The following is an 18,826-nucleotide window of genomic DNA, read 5'->3' as shown; positions in this document are numbered from 1 at the left end:
TCATCCCATAAAGCCTTAACCAAATCACACTGAAGAAGAAGGTGGTCCATTGATTCTCCTTTTCTCAAAACAATGAAGAAGGCACCATCTTAAAACAATGTGTTTTTAAATCTGTTTCCTCGTTTAGACTGTCAAAATGATATTTTTATGCTTAAAACAATTTTCATGATTGAGTCATCACTCTAAGCACGCTCCCATGCTCCTTTATGTTGTTCAATTATATAAGAACTAGTTAATGAAAACTCACATAAACTGATCATTGATCCTAATTACATAAAATTTAAACAGTGTTTTATATAATTATTCTCTTGCTTTGCAAAATATACACAACCCTGATATTCAATATCCATAATCAAAATAAAGCACATGGTTGAATCAAATTATTCCCAAGGCAATGAAAAAAAACGCCCAAGGATTTTAGATATTGACTTCTATGCTAATAGAGGCGATAAGAGAAAATTCTAAAGTACATAATCATCTTAGTTATTAAGCTAGGATTACCATTGAGATTTGTATCCCTTAGTTATAAGCTAGGATTAACTTTAAGATTTGTATCCCTCATCTACTTCCTTATCTACTTCATTCAAATTGATGGTCCAGACAAATGGTAATGGTTGAAATGGATATTTCGTATGTGTTTTTTTTTTCAAAAAACTATAAAAAAAAATTTTGCGCTTTAAGTTTGCTGAAAAAAGAGCCAATGCAACTTTTTGTATATGTGCTACACTTTTTGTAAGTGAAGTACTTTGGCCATGATAATTTGCACTTAACCACATTTTTACCTACATTTTTCCTAACATAAACATCTTTTTAACATCAGTACATTTATAGCACAACTATAGTGGTAGGTGGAGCATAAAACATTGGAGTAAACTAATAATTTATGTCATTTCATGTATGGTACATTAAAAGGGACTTCCAAAGAAAGGGTCAATATATATCATTTACTTAAAAACACATTTTTCAAAAGTCGTCATTGAACATCTGAAACAATAAGTGTATAATTATATCTACTCACCTCAGTCTTTAGATTCAAAACAATCCAGAAACTAATGAAAATATTAACCTAGCAATCACTTGTAAACAATCAATGCCCTACACTAGTTTCCATGTTCAATCGCCTTTTTTCTTTCTTCCAAGAGAAAAAAAAACTGAGATTGGATGAGTATAAATTTGGATGGAATTTTCTATAAAAGAAATAATTTTGCACTAATCATTCAAGAAGGATATGAAGGTTATTTACTTATAAAAAAAAAAGGATATGAAGGTTATTCGAAAACTAATCTTGAAATCTTATTGAGAAGTCTTGAAAAAATTTGTAGAAAACTTTTTTCTGATTGGCACCAGGTGTCTAGGAATAGCGTCCTGACTAATCCCAGGGGTGCACAGGCCCTCAGTAAGGAATTTTCCGTAAGTGCACCTTGGGTAATTCAATGGGATAATCCCCAGTCCAATGGCCTCTAGAAAATTTGTAGAAAACTCACCTAAATCACCAAGGAGAGGCACGTAGTATGGTTTATGTTAAGGTAAGGAGAGTAGCTGAAAAACTTTTTGTGTTGCTGAAAAGGGGCAGCAGGAAGGGCAAGTTATGGGAGAGTTGATTTGATAGGGTTGAGGATCCTATTTATAAGAGAACTTATTCTATTGCTGGGCTACATCAAAAACAGGGTTTTAACTCTTTATTGGACTAGGTTTCCTTGGAGAAAAGTTTGTGAACAACTCATGGAACCTCTAGTAAAATCTGACAGCATGTATTTTTGGAAGAAAGAGTCTTAATTTTTATGGTTTATCCCTATAAAGGTTTGTTGATAAGTATTTATCCCTAAAGGCAGATTAGCCATAAAAAGAAATCATTTTTTTAAAGAATTTCTAATGTTTTATTGATTCTTTTCTGGTTAACCTATTAGGATATGGGTTGGGCCTTGTTACTTTTTAATCCTAGTCCTTAAACAACCTTTTTTAACACTTTTAAAAAGCCTATGAAAACCCACGAAAACTTAGAAGTAAAATACACAAAATGTATAATTTTCCAAATGGCTCCTTTTATGTGTGTGACAATTCTCACCCATATGTTTCGATAGGTAATTTATTAATAAGTGCGTGCAAAAGATGGAACCTAAGTACACAGGAAGTCTACAAGTGTAACATCTGTGAAGAAGAGGAAATAGATACAAGAGTCTTGTAGGTTCTGCCCATCGAAGTCAATAGTGACAGCTCATATAAGAAGAATATTGATAAAAATCTACCCCATTTTAAAAATCTCATCTTTAAGATTTCTGATTTCTTACCTGTTAATTACTTCTCTCTCACGATCATGTTAATTACTTCTCTAGAAAACATGCAAATTCTCAAAAAACTTTAAATCCAAACATAGTTTTAAAAAGTCCCACTGCTTTAACAAAATCATCACAAAACCCATCTTAGAAATTTTTTCAAACGTTTCAGAAATTTTGAAGAAAGTCTTATGTCCAAACATCCTTGAAATGACTTTGGACGAGATCTGTTACCACTGTGCATTTTTTGCACAAGTTCTAGTGATTTCTGTACCAAACTCTGTTGATTGAATAACTTGTGATTTTGCTGTGGACATTGTTCCCCTTTTTTGTGGATATCCCTTTTCCATTATTTAAATAATGAACAATTCTTAACCATATTTTTACGCTTTTGCTAATGAGTGTTTGGACAAAAATTGTTGTTTTAGGTTGCTGATCCTGCGCATCGTGCAGTACTCAAGTTTCTCTTTCATAGGTCATGTGAACCATATTGTGGTTTCATCAGATCATGGATATTTAAAGCTGAGATTAGTGATCCTTATGAGGAATTTATAGTAGAATATGCAAACAATATACCGCCTAATCCACATGGTAAAGCTGGCATATCTGTTGACTTCCCATTGTCAAATATCAGGGTATTGTTGTCTATTGTAACTTTGAACTTGAGCTGAGAAGATTTTCTTTTTTTCCCCATATTTTAGCTTTTATTCTAAAAGTTAATTATCATGGTTGGGAACTGTTAACCTCAGGAGCGAGATGCAGTTGCTATTCCTTGTTTTCTAAAGGACTTCTTAATTCCGCTTGTCAGAGCCGGTCAGCAGGTTCAAGTGATAATGAAATTGCTTGAATTGTATGTATTTGTTTCCACTGGGGACCATACTTACGAGGATTTTCTTCCATGCTGGAGTGGTTTTTCAAGCAGTTATCCATCTTATACATCTCCTGTAACTTTCTGCAAAGCAAATGTAGAAGCCATGGTACTGGCAAGAGACAGTTACTACAAAATGATCCAGGAAAAGCTAGAATATCTTTTGGCAAAATTAGAGTTTAGATATGATCAGGTAATTCCACTAATACTTTAGATTCTTTTTCTGCTGCATAATGTTAATACATTCTAAACTATGCTGCAAAAACTTGGTATTCTCTAATATCATTTATATTATTATCTTATGTTATTGTCTGCTATATACTTTGGTTCAAATACCTATTCATTTATTTAACATTCATGGTTTGGGCTTGCTGTAGATTATAAATTCTCCTGCAAATCCACAGGCATGCGTGTTGCTTTGGTTTATTTTCCCCGTTATAAATATTGAAATCTTATTATTCCTAAATAAAATTATCCTGCCTATTATTGTGCATTTTGGTGAGTTTGACGCTTTTAAGTGTATTTTTCATGCAATGGAGTGTTAATTATCAACCTAGCATGAGACTATCGTTCCACTTTTGAATTTTTTTTGATAGGTAATAATATTCCACTTTTGAATATTCTTATGTAAAAACCATAATGTTTTACAACAAGCTCGAATACAATCCTAATAGCCTAACTCCTCTAGCTTTGGCCTGCAGTCTCTTTGTCATCATTACTTGGGACATTTTAAATGCCAAAAAATGTGTCAAATAGTCAAGAAATGGTACATCACACGGTAAAATGTTTTTAAGCTGGATTTTCTTTGCAAAATTTATGAAACAGATGTAATATCACACACTTATCATACGGTAATTAATCTTTAAACTTATTGTGGCCCACATGCATCTTTGTGTGTCTAGGTTGTGCATTGGTTTCACTTCCTATTGCCAAGAGGGAGAACGTCTTGTAAGAGCCCTTTCCCGTAGGTAAAAAATGCTATATATATAAATATATTTTTTTTGATTGGTAAACAAATTTGAATTGATAATAAAGATAGGCATAGCCCAAGTGCACGAGACATATACCAGAGCATCACATATGCATGATAATCTAGTGATACAAGAAATTCATGAAAGTTCATGCCATTAACATCAATTACAATCGTCCAATGGAATAAAGTAATAAAAAAGAAAATTCTAAATTCCTCTATTGACTACTCGCAATCTTCAAAGCTTTGATCGTTCCTCTCCCTCCAAAACACCACCATAGGCATATCAAAATTATCTTCCATATTGCTGCAATCTATGAATTGCCCCAGAAGTCTCTTCAAGAAGCTTGAAGACCGATCACCCTTCTTGGTATCCCCCAATCTAAACCCATCTTAAAAAAGATTTCATTCTATAAGGTCATGTCAATCTCATAGTGAAATAGTAGATGATAAACGAACTTCCCATTCTTTTTGCACGTGCAACACCAATTCATGACAATGACTTGGCGTTTCTTGAAGTTGTCTAAAGTGTGGATCTTCCCGTGGGAAGCTGTCCATACAAAGAAGAGCCTTTGTCAGCTTTGGAAGTCTACTCGGGTTGGCTTCTTCCCTTATACTCATCCATGGGAATGGATTTGCATTATTTGTGTTAAGGGGTTGGTAGAAAGATTGAACGGTGAACTTCCCTTTCTTGAAGGGGCGCCATGAAATTTTATCTTCATATCCTCCCTCATTTGAGTAGAACCGCATCAACTTCCCGATCTTGAGTATCCCTAAAGGATGTAATATTCCATTGGGGTACACCATTGGATAAGACTAAAAGGCCAGCAATCACGGCTTCCTGCATTCTTGCTGTACTGAAGATATTTGGATAAGCTTCCTTGATTGCCGTATCATCACACTGTATGTCATGCCAAATATCCAATTTACCTTCTGAATTCCTGAACTTACTGTTGTCCATTTTACCAAATGAAATTTGAACTCATTATCCATTTGGAACTCATTATCCATTTTCCCAAATGAGGTCATCTTACCATAAGCTTCCATTATGAAAACAAAAAATAATGGAGATGGAGGATCACATTGTCTCAAGCCTCAGAAGCTTTTAAAAAAACCCATTGATTGGTGTGCCATTCATCAAAATAGAGAAGTATGTGGTAGAGATACAATATTTGATCCATAAGCAGCATTTCATACCAAAACCACATCTTTCAAGCATATAAAGGAAGAATCTCCAATTTACTCGATTGAAGGCCTCTTCCATGTCTAGCTTGCAGCCCCAACTCTTTTGACCTTTGCCTACTATCCAAGTATTCATTAGTGATAAGCATCGAGTCAAGAATTTGCCTACCTCTTACAAGGCACTCCGAGGCATTGATATTTATCTTTTCCACCACCATGCTCAATATATTTGCCAAGACTTTCAAGAGGATGTTGTAATTCTACTCACCAAGCTAATGGGATGATAATCTTTTACCTTTGTCACACCCAAGTTTTTGGGAATGAGAGCAATGAAGGTTGCATTTTGGCTCTTCTCAAACCTTTCATTTTCATGGAATTTGTGTAAGACTCACATGATATTATCTTTGATCACTTCCCAAAAAGTTTGAAAGAAAGTAATAGAGATCTAGGCCTGGAGCTTTGTCACCCACTATACTTTTTAACACTTTTTGGATCTTCAACTCTTCAAAAGGCCTCTTGAGTCAACTTGCTTCTTGTGAATCAAGAGCATTAGAAGTCCATCTACATTCGGTTTGTTTATGAATCTCATTACAATCCATGATGGCTATATCTTAGTAGTAGCATTTCATTTTTTTTTTTTATAAAATAATATCTTCAATTAGCATAACCAATAGTAACAACCATTACAAATAAGCTTTGTCCAGCCATATAGCCGGAGCAACACAGTCTGGGACAGCATTTCAATTTTTATTACTTCATGTAGGGCAATTACCCATGCTATTCCCATTCTGCTGAAGAAGTAGTTCCATATCTCACGAGCAAACTCACAATGTAGGAGTAAGTGGTCCACTGTTTCACCACTATTTCGACACAAATAGCACCAGTTCATAATTATGAGGCCATGTCTTCTAAGATTATCAATGGTCAGAATCTTCCCTAGAACTGTTGTTCATACAAAGAATGCGGCCTTGGTGGGTGCTTTACTTCTTCAAATATTCTTCCAAGGGAAACTGTGCCTTTGTTGCAAGGTAATAACTTCATAAAAAGAGTGAACTGAGAACTTCCCTTTTCTAGAAGGACTCCATACCAGCACATCTTCAGTTGTGGCAACAATAGGGAAATTATACAGCAAGTTATAAAATTCCACTAGAGCATACATATTTATCAAAAAAAAAAAATTCCACTAGACCATACAATTCCCAATCATGGGCATCCCTGGTAAGGCTAATATTTCACTCCTGAGAGCTTTGATTGATTATCCTCAAATCAGCAACCGTAGCTTCTTTTTCCTGAGCAATACTAAAAATTGTAGGATAAGCATCTTTTAAAGCCGTGTCTCCTTGGCCACCTATCCATCCAAAAACTAATCCTACTACCATCCCCCAAACATAACCAGGTATTACTGAAAAAGGAGCCCCACCCCTTCCTTATTTACTTCCATAACCCCACTCCTATGTCCCCCTTTCCTCTTTGGAGCACCAACCCCCCTCGTTCACTACCGTACTTAATATCAATCCCCTTTACATAAGGCTTCCCTCTCATAATTATAACGCCACATCCATTTACCCAATAGAGCCTTATTAAAAGCCCTCACATTCCACACCCCCAAGCCACCATCTCTCAGAGTAGAACATACCTTATCCCAACCCACCAAATGAAACTTAGACTCATCTCCTATACCACTCCATAAAAAATCTCGCTGGAGTTTTTCCAGCCTCCTTGCAATACTAGCGAGGAGGGGAAATAAGGATAAGTAGTATGTGGGAAGATTGGATAAGGCACTTTTGATAAGAGTGATCCGCCTCCCTTTTGATAAATACACCCATTTCCACCCAGCCAACCTAAGCTCAAATTTTTCCAGCACTCCCTCTCAAATTGCCTTAGCTTTGACAGAAGTCCCCAGCAGGAGACCAAGATACTTCAAAGGCAGCGGAGAAACCACACAACCCAAGATATTAGCCAACCCTCTAATATTGCTTACTTCACCAAACCTCTAGCTCTTAAATAGGTGTATGCACTTGTATACTTCCAGTGTACCAGGGCTATACCCATCCTTCTATCAATAAAATAACTTATTACCTATCAAAAAAAAAAAAAAAAAAATGTAGGGCAATTTATTGCTAATCAGTTTATCAATTTAAATTTTCAATGTATTGGTAAGCTGTTTTATTGGACTTCTTCAATCTGTTATTGCATGCCAACAAATATATATAATCAATAAATATTAGAGAAAAGTAACAACAAAAAAATTATGATTGAGACTATGATACTAAAAATATTATGAATCTTGTTGTTTTCATTGCTGCTGCTTCTACTATTATACAGTTGGCCTGAACTTAGTATGATTTTGATATTAGTAAGCAAAGTTCATAAAAGTTAAGAAAGGAAAAAAGACCGGTTAGGAATGAATTAGATAGTAGCTTATCCAAGATCACTTTTGGACCAACAGATTTCACTTTTAACACTTTTCATCTGCAGTTATTGCTATAGCTTATTTTGTTCACGTTGTTCCATCTACAATTCTTGTTATGGCATATTTTATTAGCAACACATTTTCCAACATCTGCTCCAAAAGGTCCCTGAGTTGTTTGCAAAGATGTCAGATCATATTGGACAATTAAATTATGTTGAAAGTGCTCTGGTTTGTGGGTGACACTCTTTGATTCCCTTAAACTCTGTTCTCCACAATATTTGACTTGCCTTGGTTGAGAGAGAGAGAGAGAGAGAGAGAGAGAGAGAGAGAGAGGGAATAAAATTGGAGTCTGTTGTGTGTATCCGCATGTTGGTTTTATTCTTTGCTGCCTTTTGATCATTCAGTTGCATTTCTGTATTACGAGATTTTCCTTGTGCAGGTAGTTTCACATTGCACTGAACCTTTATTGTTTGATACTGATGGAGAGTGTTCACACAACCAAGTTTCATTTTTGTTGGATGACAATTTGATTGCTCCGTCGGCAGCATCTAGAAGAGGATCAAATGTGTAATCTATTTTTCTCTCCCCCCCTCTCTCCCACACAAACACACACACACGCTTGGTCATTCGCTCTATGTGTCTGCATGAACGTAAAACCATTTCTGGGCATGCATGCTTGCTGGTGAATATATTTCTCTGTGTTTCAGGGGTACACTCCTTCATTCCACTTATTCCCTATACGCTACTTTACCTTTTAAAAATGTTTACTGCCTAATTGATGCATTAATTCCTCTAATTCTGAGTGATGTTTGTAATGTCAGCTATGATTACTCAAGTTCAATGGATGAGTTGTCATTTGTAATGGATACATCCGAGTCATCTGAATGCTTGTCCTCAAGTGGATCTGATGAACAAATTGAGTCTGAAATGCTGATCGAGCCTCCTAATCATGTGGTTGGGCTTGAAACTATGTATTTATCTGCTTTAAGCTTCTCTTCGAGTATGTCCACGGATATTAATTTGCAAAAGCCTCATCTGTTTAGAAGCTCATCCGATAAAGAAAATGATTCACAACGAATTTGTGAATTAACAAATGGCCTTGGTCATGATGCACATTGTCATCATAAGGGAGTGCTTTCAAGTCACATATTTGATTCAGGGGAGTCACACGGGTCAATTACATCTGATATTGAGCATACATTTACTCTACCTACTAAGGCTTACCCACAAGGAAGCCTTTGTAAACAGTCTTTTAGTGAAGGGTATGGAGGTAAATCTAGGTTTCATCCTGCAGATTCTGAGAAAAAGCTGACAAAAAGAAATGTAGGAGTCATAAGGGAAGGTCCATCATATTTTAGTGAAATTCTTGCCAATCTTGATGCTTCAATGGAGCAAGCTGAAAATTCCATGAGTACTTCATATTCTTATACCTTGCAATGGCAGAATCCTGCCTACCATAGCAATTTCAGTATGAACCCTATGTTGACAAATTATGCTTTCCTTCACTTGATGGGCAAATCTGGAGAGAGATGCAGCACAGCCTATGGGCAATCTTTGCCATACTTTGACTTTAGTTCTGTTGAAAACCCTTCCAAGTTATGCGTGGAACGGTCACCAGCCAATTCTGGGTGTGACATTGGATCTGAGCTTCGATCACCCCGAGACTTGCATGCTTCTTCTACCAGTAGTAAGAATGATCATTGTTGTAATCAAGAGAATGCTGGAGACCATGGTTTGATTGATAATATGGAAGTGTGCAATGTTTATTCACCATTGGATTCAAAGGGCTGCAACGAAGAAGTTATAGAATCTGGTTGCAGTGATGGGGAGGCTTTGTTTGGAAGCTCCGGTGACACCTTTAATTCTAGTGTTCAATGTCACAGACAGAATTTTTCGTCCACATTTGAGATACCTCTTGATTTTATCATTGAAAAATGCATACAGCAGGAAATCATGCTTCAGTATCCTTTTCCTTGTGATAACGATCAATCATTTCTTGTTTTCTTCATTTTTCCTTTTTCTCTTTTCCATAACGTGTTTGGTACTAGGTCCAATCAGCAATGTCATGTACAGGCACTTCTGGCTTGTGTGCTTGCCTTTGTTGGGGGTTTTATTAGCTGTTGGTTTGACATTTTATTTCCGTCAAGTATTTATTTTAATCTGTAGTGATATTAGATTCCCACTGACATAAAGTGCTTCATAGTATTAATGACATAAAGTCTGTCACAACAGTGTCATGTAGTTGAGATACTCATTGTATTAACTATTAAATGAATAATCTAGTTCAGTGTTTCCTATACACAGGCTTTGTTTGGGGAGTGCAAAAAAATTCCAGTTTTCTATTAAGTTTTTTAAATTTCAATCCAAGCATGTCCAAATATAAATGGGAAAGACGATTTGATAAGAGTATTCAATTTTTTGATTGATGCTTAAGATAGTTGTGAGAACTGAGAAGGGACCAATGAGACCTATGATGATGTCATCTACAGAATCTGGGGTGGACAAATCTATAACTTAGTTTTTTCTATTGTGGTTTCTGCTCTACTTTCTCAAAATCATTTATGTCGTTAAATATGTTTCGTGGAGCAGAAACTGAAAAGCCATGTAATATTTGTTGTCTTGGGATGTTGGAGAGTGACGAAGGAAAAATCTGGAAAAGGAAATATGAATCTATCTGTGAGAAGGTTTTATCATTTCTGCTGCCACAACTATACAGTAGTTTTAGGACACTGCTTTAAAATTGGATAGCAGGATTCTATATATGATTTGAAGTACATTTTCTCTTGCAACTACTTTTTGGGAGCTGAATCTTATATGTATGTTCTTTTTGTGGAGCCAAAATTACACAGCATAATATTCAATGTTTTGGGATGTTGAAGACGGATGATTGAGAAGGCTGGCCAAATGTGAATGTTTGCACCTTGTTAAGAGGGACTAATTTATTATGTTAGAGGATTAGATCTTTGACATTTCATTTTATGTTTATGAACTGAAATAGCTAATCATACACACTTTGGTATTTTATGAAGCCATTTGGAAAAACCGATAATTGGAGAGCAGATAGAAACCTAACTCGAATACTATCTTTCACTTCACATGAGTAATGCTGTAGATGAGACTTTGTTATAAAAAAATAGGTTGCGGATGAGACTCAAAGGGTAAACTCGTTATAAGTTGCAGGTTTTGAATTTGAAAAATCGGTGTTTTTATTTTTTAATCTCGGTTTCCTAGTATTCATAAGTATTATTACAAAAGCTTCATTGTATTAGAAAAACATAAATAGATGAAAGAGTAACTTATAGCATCTCAAACCCTTTTGGGACAGGATTTTTTTATGTTCTTTAATCCCTTTAGAGAATCAGTCCATGATTTCATTGCCGTACAATGGTTGACTTTATTGGGTTCCTTGTACTTTATAATTCTACTCATTCTATTCTATCTTATAGTAAAATCTCCATTACTGAGACTGATTTATCCTTCTCAAACTGTTGCTGCTGGAAGAGATATACTTCTATGTAATTGTCTTCCTTAAGAATGCTAGATATAAGTACATCAGCAAGTTAACTATCAAGTTGTTTGAAGAAGGATTTAATCTGCAAGAACATTTTCTGGCACTGCGTCGATATCATTTTATGGAAGTAGCAGACTGGGCAGATTTGTTTATCAAGTCACTTTGGGATCATGTATTTGTCTAATTATTACTTTAATGCATACTATGTTGTAGTTTTGCGATTCACGTGGCCCCAAACCTTCTGATCCAATTATTGTTTTTAACTTGAAGCCACAGAAGGGTGTTGCCAAGGCGGATCAAAGACTTTCAGCCATTCAAGCTTTCCTTGAGGCATCGGTTCAGAGGTCTTCATGCGAACAAGACCGTTACAAGGATAGGCTATTTGTGTACATGAAAGGAGATGGAACAATGCCTCTCTCTACACCTTCTATTGGTACTGCTTACTGTTTCTTTTTTAAATTTTTTGTTAAGTAAGAAGTCTTTATTAGAAAACACAAAAGGTGCATCCCATGGTCACCTCTTACTGTTTCTCATTTCACTGTTTATGTAATTATTCCTTTTTTAAACTAAATTAAAATATAATCTTGAAATGCATATGCCCAATTCTTTTCTTTTCATTGCAGGAGTGCGTTCCTTCAAGTTTTTAGGCTTGGGTTACCGAGTGGATTGGCCAATCAACATTGTTTTGACTCCTGGTGCATTGGAAATATATGCTGAGATATTCGGTTTTTTGATACAAGTGAAGCTTGCTGTATTTTCATTGGCTAGTGTATGGTGCTCGTTGAAGGTATGGATGCCTAATTTGATCAAATTGCAACAGAAAGTTACAGCTAATTTTTTGATGCGATCTCGTCTCCTAGCCCGTCACAAAACCCTCCGCTCCCAAGTATGGAACCACAAACCTCCAACTATTAGTAGGGTTGAGTTACCATTTGGCCATAGAAGTTGGTTTTTATTGCTGCTCTTTAATTCTCTCTCTGGTTAGTGAGATTGCTGATTGTGAAATTTGCTGTAACATTTTGAAGAAACATGTCAGGTGCATTGTGTGATGCCCCCAACCCCCTCGCTTGGGATTTGGCAGTGATCAAAGTATCGGGACATGCAACATGCAACACTAGGTTACATACTCCCGTTCAAGACAGTTAACAATGCACCTAACATGTTTTCAGCAGTAATAATAAATTGCAGCGGAAAGTGTCTTAAGTCATGGTACCAAAAGAATGCTACTTATCCCAATTTAAACATGTCTTCCAAAATATCATACAATCGTTCGGGTTTCAAACTTAACCCATTATCCAAAAGTCACAAAAACCATCCGCCATCAGATTACAAAAAAGAATCACTAAAGCGTTTCCCTAACATCCGCCATCAGCATTAACATCCGCCATCAGCGGCAGGACAATCTCCAAAAAGAAAATGATCAGTTCAATTATTTTCTCAAAGTCAAGTTCATTCTCAACTATCTTCGACCAGGGTGGTTTGCGCCTCTGCATCCTATCTGATTTCTTCTTGCCCTATTACAACTTCTACCATTCCTGTGTGGGAATGGTAGTGGAACTACCATGGTGAGATTCTTTGAAATCTCAGTAAGTTATGCCATAAACATAAACATGATTAAGGTAAACATGAGTATATATGCATGGACATGAACATGCATTTCATGGAACTGTATTTTTCTCCCATCCAGATTCCTTTTAAAAAATATCTAGTGGACTCGATGACATTGTGACATACATGAAACATCTTGCATCTTTTCTTATTCATACATGTGGATTCCTCATGGTTCCTTATAAACCGCGTGTACCTACTGATTATCTTCACCACAGGACGGGTAACTTGTAACGTTCCAATGGAAGGTCTAAACCACATGGCCTATAATTTAAAAGGATAGTCAATGATATAATTAGAGCCCTATTGGAACCTTTAAAGAGCAATAATTTCTCCTTCTCAAGCAATGTGGGATTTCCATACTCCACCTACTTTTATCTTTATCATATAGGGTATTACAATCTACCTCCCCTTAAATTCCAGACGTCCTAGTCGAGCCAGTTTATCTTAGGTGACACGGCTTAAGTCTCACATTTCTGGTTGGGATAAACTCTAATACAATTTGTAACGCTCCAATAGAAGGCCTAAACCACATGGCCTATACTCCAAAAGTACTAGTCAATGATACAATTGGAGCCCCACTGAAACATTATAAAGAGCAAGAACTTCTCTTTCCCAAGTAATGTGGAATCGCATACACCACCTACCATTATCCTTATCATATGGGGTATCACATAACGTCACTTGTGACTTCGTCTCAAAAATACTCAGGCAGCGTGAAATGACCTTCACCATGAGTACTCTAGCTCATTCACCAGCTAGAATGCTCTTAGCTTTGCTTCGAGACCATTTCTATACCATTCGAAGTCGTTGATTGTTCTTCATCAACTTAGGGGATACCGCTCCATTTTTAATCACTCCAGAGTGGACAAGGGAGTTTCACTAGGATAATCCCCCATCTCAGCATTGGGGTTGTGACAAAATTCAATTTTCATGCACTCCATACACTTTTTTGCATGGACATGTGATGATAACACTTAATCATGGCATGACTTAATTAGAACATATACCATAAACATGGCATGTGAATGGCTTGAAATGATTAGAACATAAACAAAATGCATGAAGCGTTTACACATAAGCATACTCATATCATCCAAGTGAAGGTTAGAGGCTAACTTACAAACTTCTTGCCTAAAATAAGATTTCCATGCTGCAAAATGGTACTTAATGTTAGGACTTCTTCAATATCATACAAAGAATTATCAAAACTTTAAAAAAATCACTTGTCAGTCCCCTTAACTAACAGAAATTACTAAATGACCCATAGACTTTCAACATTTGCAAACCTAAGCCAAAGCTCGCGAAATTCAGCAAACACCATACGACTTGTAAGCTAAACTCATTTCTGTCCTCAAAATATTGATATTCACACATCTCAATAAAATAATAACCAAAACTAAGACCTTGAATCACTAACTTGCATTTCAGCCTAGTTCAGCATAAAGAAACCATCATAGCCAAACATTAATCATCTTGATTCATACTCTTCATATTCAGATTTAAAGAAAGTATTAGCTCACATATGTACATAAACATGACTATCTCAAATCTGAAACTTAGCCATATTGATCTTACTCCTTTTTATGCCCTTAACACATAGATAATCTATATCACCAAAAGTTCTAACCATAACACAATCAATGTCATTTCATTTAGATACTAATCCCTCGTAAATATACAAACCGAAACATGTTAGAGAAAAAACCACATACATACAAGCATAAGCTTGAAACCGAAACATACTTTGTTAACCCTACTCCCTTATGTTACAAACCTAGGCATCTTGATGCTTTTTCCGAGACATTTAAGATCATACTCTCCATTTACAAACTAGATCTAAGTCCTCTAACATCATATCATCTATGAGCATTCTTTCTTTATGAAGGTTAACTCAAAAGGATCCATGTGCAAAAGCAAAGCTCCAACTGAAACATGCATCGTTTAGATAACAGTCTCTTCATTCCTCAATCCTTACACAAGATCATAAATATGACATGATAGAACTCATATATACTTCCAAACAAAGATCCAAGCATAACACACAAATCATGGAAATCCAACTCTTATCTAGTTCAAACTGAAGCTAACAAGTCCAATATCATTGATGACAACCGAAAACTCAAACCAACCACGATCACCAACAAGCTATTATTCCTTTGAAAAAGACTTTCATACAATCACCAATATAACCTTCTAACCTTTATAGAAGAGAAAGATAAGAGAAATACTTACAAAGTTGAAGAATTCGGCCTTAACAAAAGAAGCTTTACCACAATAACTCACTAGCTCCTATCTCTCAATTTGCAACAAGTATGGAGGTTTTATTGATATTTCAATCTAAGTGATTGTTTGGAAGAGTGAAGAAGAAGAGAAGGAAGGAGACAACACACTCTTATGAAGCTCTCAGTTTCTAGGTGGGAAGATGAGAGAAAATGAGCATAAATCTTGAGTTAAAACCGCCCAATAATACCCCCTTGCTTCAGCTTTTTGTTGCCCAATAGATAGCCACCAAAATAATGGACAAAATCTGAATGATGGTGCATGGTTCCCTCCAAAGTTTCCTACAAGTTTTTCCCACTTGGTAGACCAATGGGTGGCCTTGGGTTCTAATGATTGTACTGACCAGATCTTGAGTAAAACAAGCAACCAAAATCCTTAAATCTCATTGGTGAGAGGGGCGGCACATAGCAGAATGAATGAGAGAAGGTTGCTTTGTGAGTCTCGGCTATGACCCCTGGCCCCGTTCCTTACTCAAGATTCCAGCTTTCTTGTAATTATTAACAAAGTCTGAAATTTCTAATGATTGCACTGACTAACAATGATTAGGGAACTGACCAAAGGCTTTCATTGGTCATGAGGGCGGCATAATGCAGATAAAAAAAGAACAAAATTACTTGGTAGAAAAATTCTACTCATTATCCCTACACCACACACCACACATGATTTTTTTATTTTATTTTTTCCCTTACCAAATGTGTGGTGTATGGATGATGAGTAAAAGAATTCCTTTAGTTTAGCAAGAATAAAAAAAATTAAAATAAAAAATCATGTGTGGTGTGTGGTGTAGGGATGATTAGTAGAATGACTCTTGCTTGGAAATGAGGGGCTCAGCACTAGGCCTTCAAAGCTTTCTACATCTTGCGAGTTTCCAATCTTCTATGACCTCTGGATGACCCTGAATATCTCATCAATATGCTGGCCAAAAATGATTAGAAATATGACCAAAGAGAGTGAACTTATTTGTGGTTAGGGGTGGCACACTAGGCTAGGGCATGGGGAACAAAATCTGAAAAAGTGAACTTTTTTTTGTCAAGTGTAAGGTATGATGATGCAAGGAAGTAAGAGGTGACTTAGTCCTGTATTTAGGATAACAAAAACCATTGTCCAGGTGGCTATGGGTGGTAGGGCCCTAAGAATGTGTGGCAAAGTGGGCTGCCACGTGTCAAGTCCGAATTGGGCCACTTGGTGCCACGTCATCACAAAGTTTTATCGCACCAAAAATTTCTAAAAATTCTAACTATAACAGTGGTGCTAATCCTTCTGTCAGATTATACTCCTAAGTATCTGTAACAATTCCAAGAAGTTAGACCAGATAAAGGGTTGTCATGAATTCTTGGGCCTCAAGTCTAGCCCAACCCGTGACCTCTATGGTCTAATATTCACAATCAAGTTACCTACACATCATTTTTCAATGGTGGCTGCTTAACACCCAATTTTTAGGTGTTAGGTGTTTTCTTTATATACTTCCCGTGTACTTGGGCTACACTTTTTTATTAATAAAATTTTAATTTTACCTATAAAAAAACACCCAATTTTTTTTTTTTTGAAAATTAGACCTGCATGGATTTTTTTTTTTTTTTTTTTGGCTTAATCATGAAATTGATATATAGTGTCAGGTGTCTGCAGGAGTTGATGCACTTTCTAGGAGTTTTTTGACATTAACATTAGATTTTATGTCATAAATCATGATGAAAAATCAGACATTCAAGTTGCTTTATCATGTTAAAGTATTAACAAGCTGTCAATTGTGGCAAACAGGATTTGGTGCACTTGATTAATCAGAAACCTACTTCTGAGCGTCATGAAAATGAAGTAAGCCATCTCCATAAATTGATGAAGTTAAGGTAAGCCAAAAAATGGTTCACTTTATTTGGATTTATGTTTTCTCATCGTGTAGGATTTATATTTCCTCTGGCTTTTCAGTTTATGGCTATTTTTCATGGACCCATCATGCTAACATAGCAATGTTGCTACTTCATGATAGGGGTTAAAAAATGTTAGAAAGCTTACAAGAAAGACAGATCCAACTCTTGGACATTATCCGTAACTCAAGCTGTCTAATATAGGATTTTTGGACGGGACAAACGTTTTTCATATAGTGGAAATGGATACTACGAAGAAAAACTATTTTAAGAGTCCATCTCAATTTTTTTTTTTTGGGGGATGAGGGTTGTGGGATAGAGTTGAGGTGATATACTCATTGTTATCTAAAGCTAGGATACCCAGTGTGGTTTTGAGATAAGCCCCCTCCCCTCTCTAGGATAATTAAAATTGGCAAACGAGGGTTCAGAAAGCTCTATGGGACACCTTTAAGCAATCAACCACAGTGCATGATTATGTACTTGTTTTGAGTCGCACTATTGCAAACCCTTTGTTGTTTTGCATTAAAAACATGGGCCCGGACCAATTTTGTGGTTCATTGCCCCTTTTTTCTTTTAGTTTTATGTGTCGTATTGAATGTAACAGGGTATTTTGTTGGGACTCCCCACCCCTTCCTTTTGTATCTTTCTTTTTAGTTTTAATGAATCTTACTCATAAAAAAATGTTAAGCTAGGATACTTTGCATGTACTAACTCTTATCTACCTGCTTCCCTTTTTTTCTTGTTTTTGTTTTGGTAACACTGTTTCTATATGAAAATGTCATTTTAGTCTCAGTGTAAAAAATATGCTTCGACAGGAGTGATTGGTGGAAAATGATTCTTGTATTTACTGCCTATTTAGTTGGGACTAACGTTCAGTTCAATTGAGTTTGATGATAAAGTCACAGTTATCAACTAATGAATTATATCATAAGCCATTTTTTAATTTTTGTTTTTTTGTTATTTGTTTTACATGTCATGTACAGTACAATACACTAACTCCTTGATTTTTTTTTGTGAAAAGTAAGAAGTATATTAATAAAAGAAGAGTAAAGCTACACAGCCTCCCTCATTTTGTCTACACCACACGAAATGCTGACATGTTTTTTTTTTTTTTTGTCTCCAGCAGTTTATAATTTTATTCCCCCACTTCCTCACGCTGAACCTGATAAAACTCAGAAGAATTTAGCCTAGCTACCCCCAAGGAAAAAATCAATCAGAGAAAAATATATCAAGATCGATGTCCCAATATGCACATAGGAAGGATCAATTAACAAAGCTATACTACTGTTTCTCCAATCGATGAGATGTATGGATCATAGGGATGAGGAAAACAAAACATAACCCTCCATCCCCTCAAAGAAAAATCTGTCGCTCATAGTCTCATAAGTATCTGCTTTCGTCTATCTTGGGGTTTCTGGCCCTTCATAAGAAAAATATTTTATTTTCACCCTGGATAGGTTCCACAAACACAGCAGCAATTTTTCTACCCTGAATCAGTTGTGTTGCAGGTTTTATATTCCCGTATTCCAAGAAAGAACTCCGGGGCATGACGGGCTCAAAGAGTGATCGGTAATTCTTTTTGCTTGTCAATGCAAGGACCCTATAGTTCTCCCATGGAAGCAGTTACTGAGAAATGAAATGAACTGTGCTTTCTCAGTGAAGGGAGAAGATGGGGATGGGGGTACATACAGAAAAGGGTTTTTTTTTTTTTTTTTGGGGGGGGGGGTTGAATTCATAAAGAAAGAGAAATAGCAAAGAAATAAAAAAATATTACATCAGTACATTCGTGCGGTGTAGATAAAATGGAGGAGGCTGAGTAGATTTTTCCATAAAAGAATAGGCAAAAGCCATGTTCA

The 18,826-nt window shown here is 36.0% G+C and overlaps 1 protein-coding gene across 2 annotated transcripts in view; it reads left to right on the top strand.

Moving 5' to 3' along the window:
* Positions 1-18,826, top strand: part of LOC122291704 — a 48,246-nt gene that overhangs the window by 7,561 nt on the left and 21,859 nt on the right. The window contains exons 3-10 of one of the 2 annotated variants that reach the window (XM_043099592.1): positions 2,702-2,908; positions 3,023-3,334; positions 8,146-8,273; positions 8,528-9,667; positions 11,248-11,389; positions 11,494-11,650; positions 11,841-12,004; positions 16,867-16,952. In XM_043099592.1, coding sequence (XP_042955526.1) covers positions 2,702-2,908; positions 3,023-3,334; positions 8,146-8,273; positions 8,528-9,667; positions 11,248-11,389; positions 11,494-11,650; positions 11,841-12,004; positions 16,867-16,952 — 2,336 coding nt within the window. Of the gene's footprint in view, positions 1-2,701; positions 2,909-3,022; positions 3,335-8,145; positions 8,274-8,527; positions 9,668-11,247; positions 11,390-11,487; positions 11,651-11,840; positions 12,005-16,866; positions 16,953-18,826 lie in introns of both variants that reach the window. The other variant, XM_043099591.1, reaches the window with a different exon arrangement.

Source organism: Carya illinoinensis, chromosome 13 (assembly GCF_018687715.1).
Source record: "Carya illinoinensis cultivar Pawnee chromosome 13, C.illinoinensisPawnee_v1, whole genome shotgun sequence".
Taxonomy (NCBI): domain Eukaryota; kingdom Viridiplantae; phylum Streptophyta; class Magnoliopsida; order Fagales; family Juglandaceae; genus Carya; species Carya illinoinensis.
This window is presented reverse-complemented; position numbering and strand designations above follow the sequence as displayed.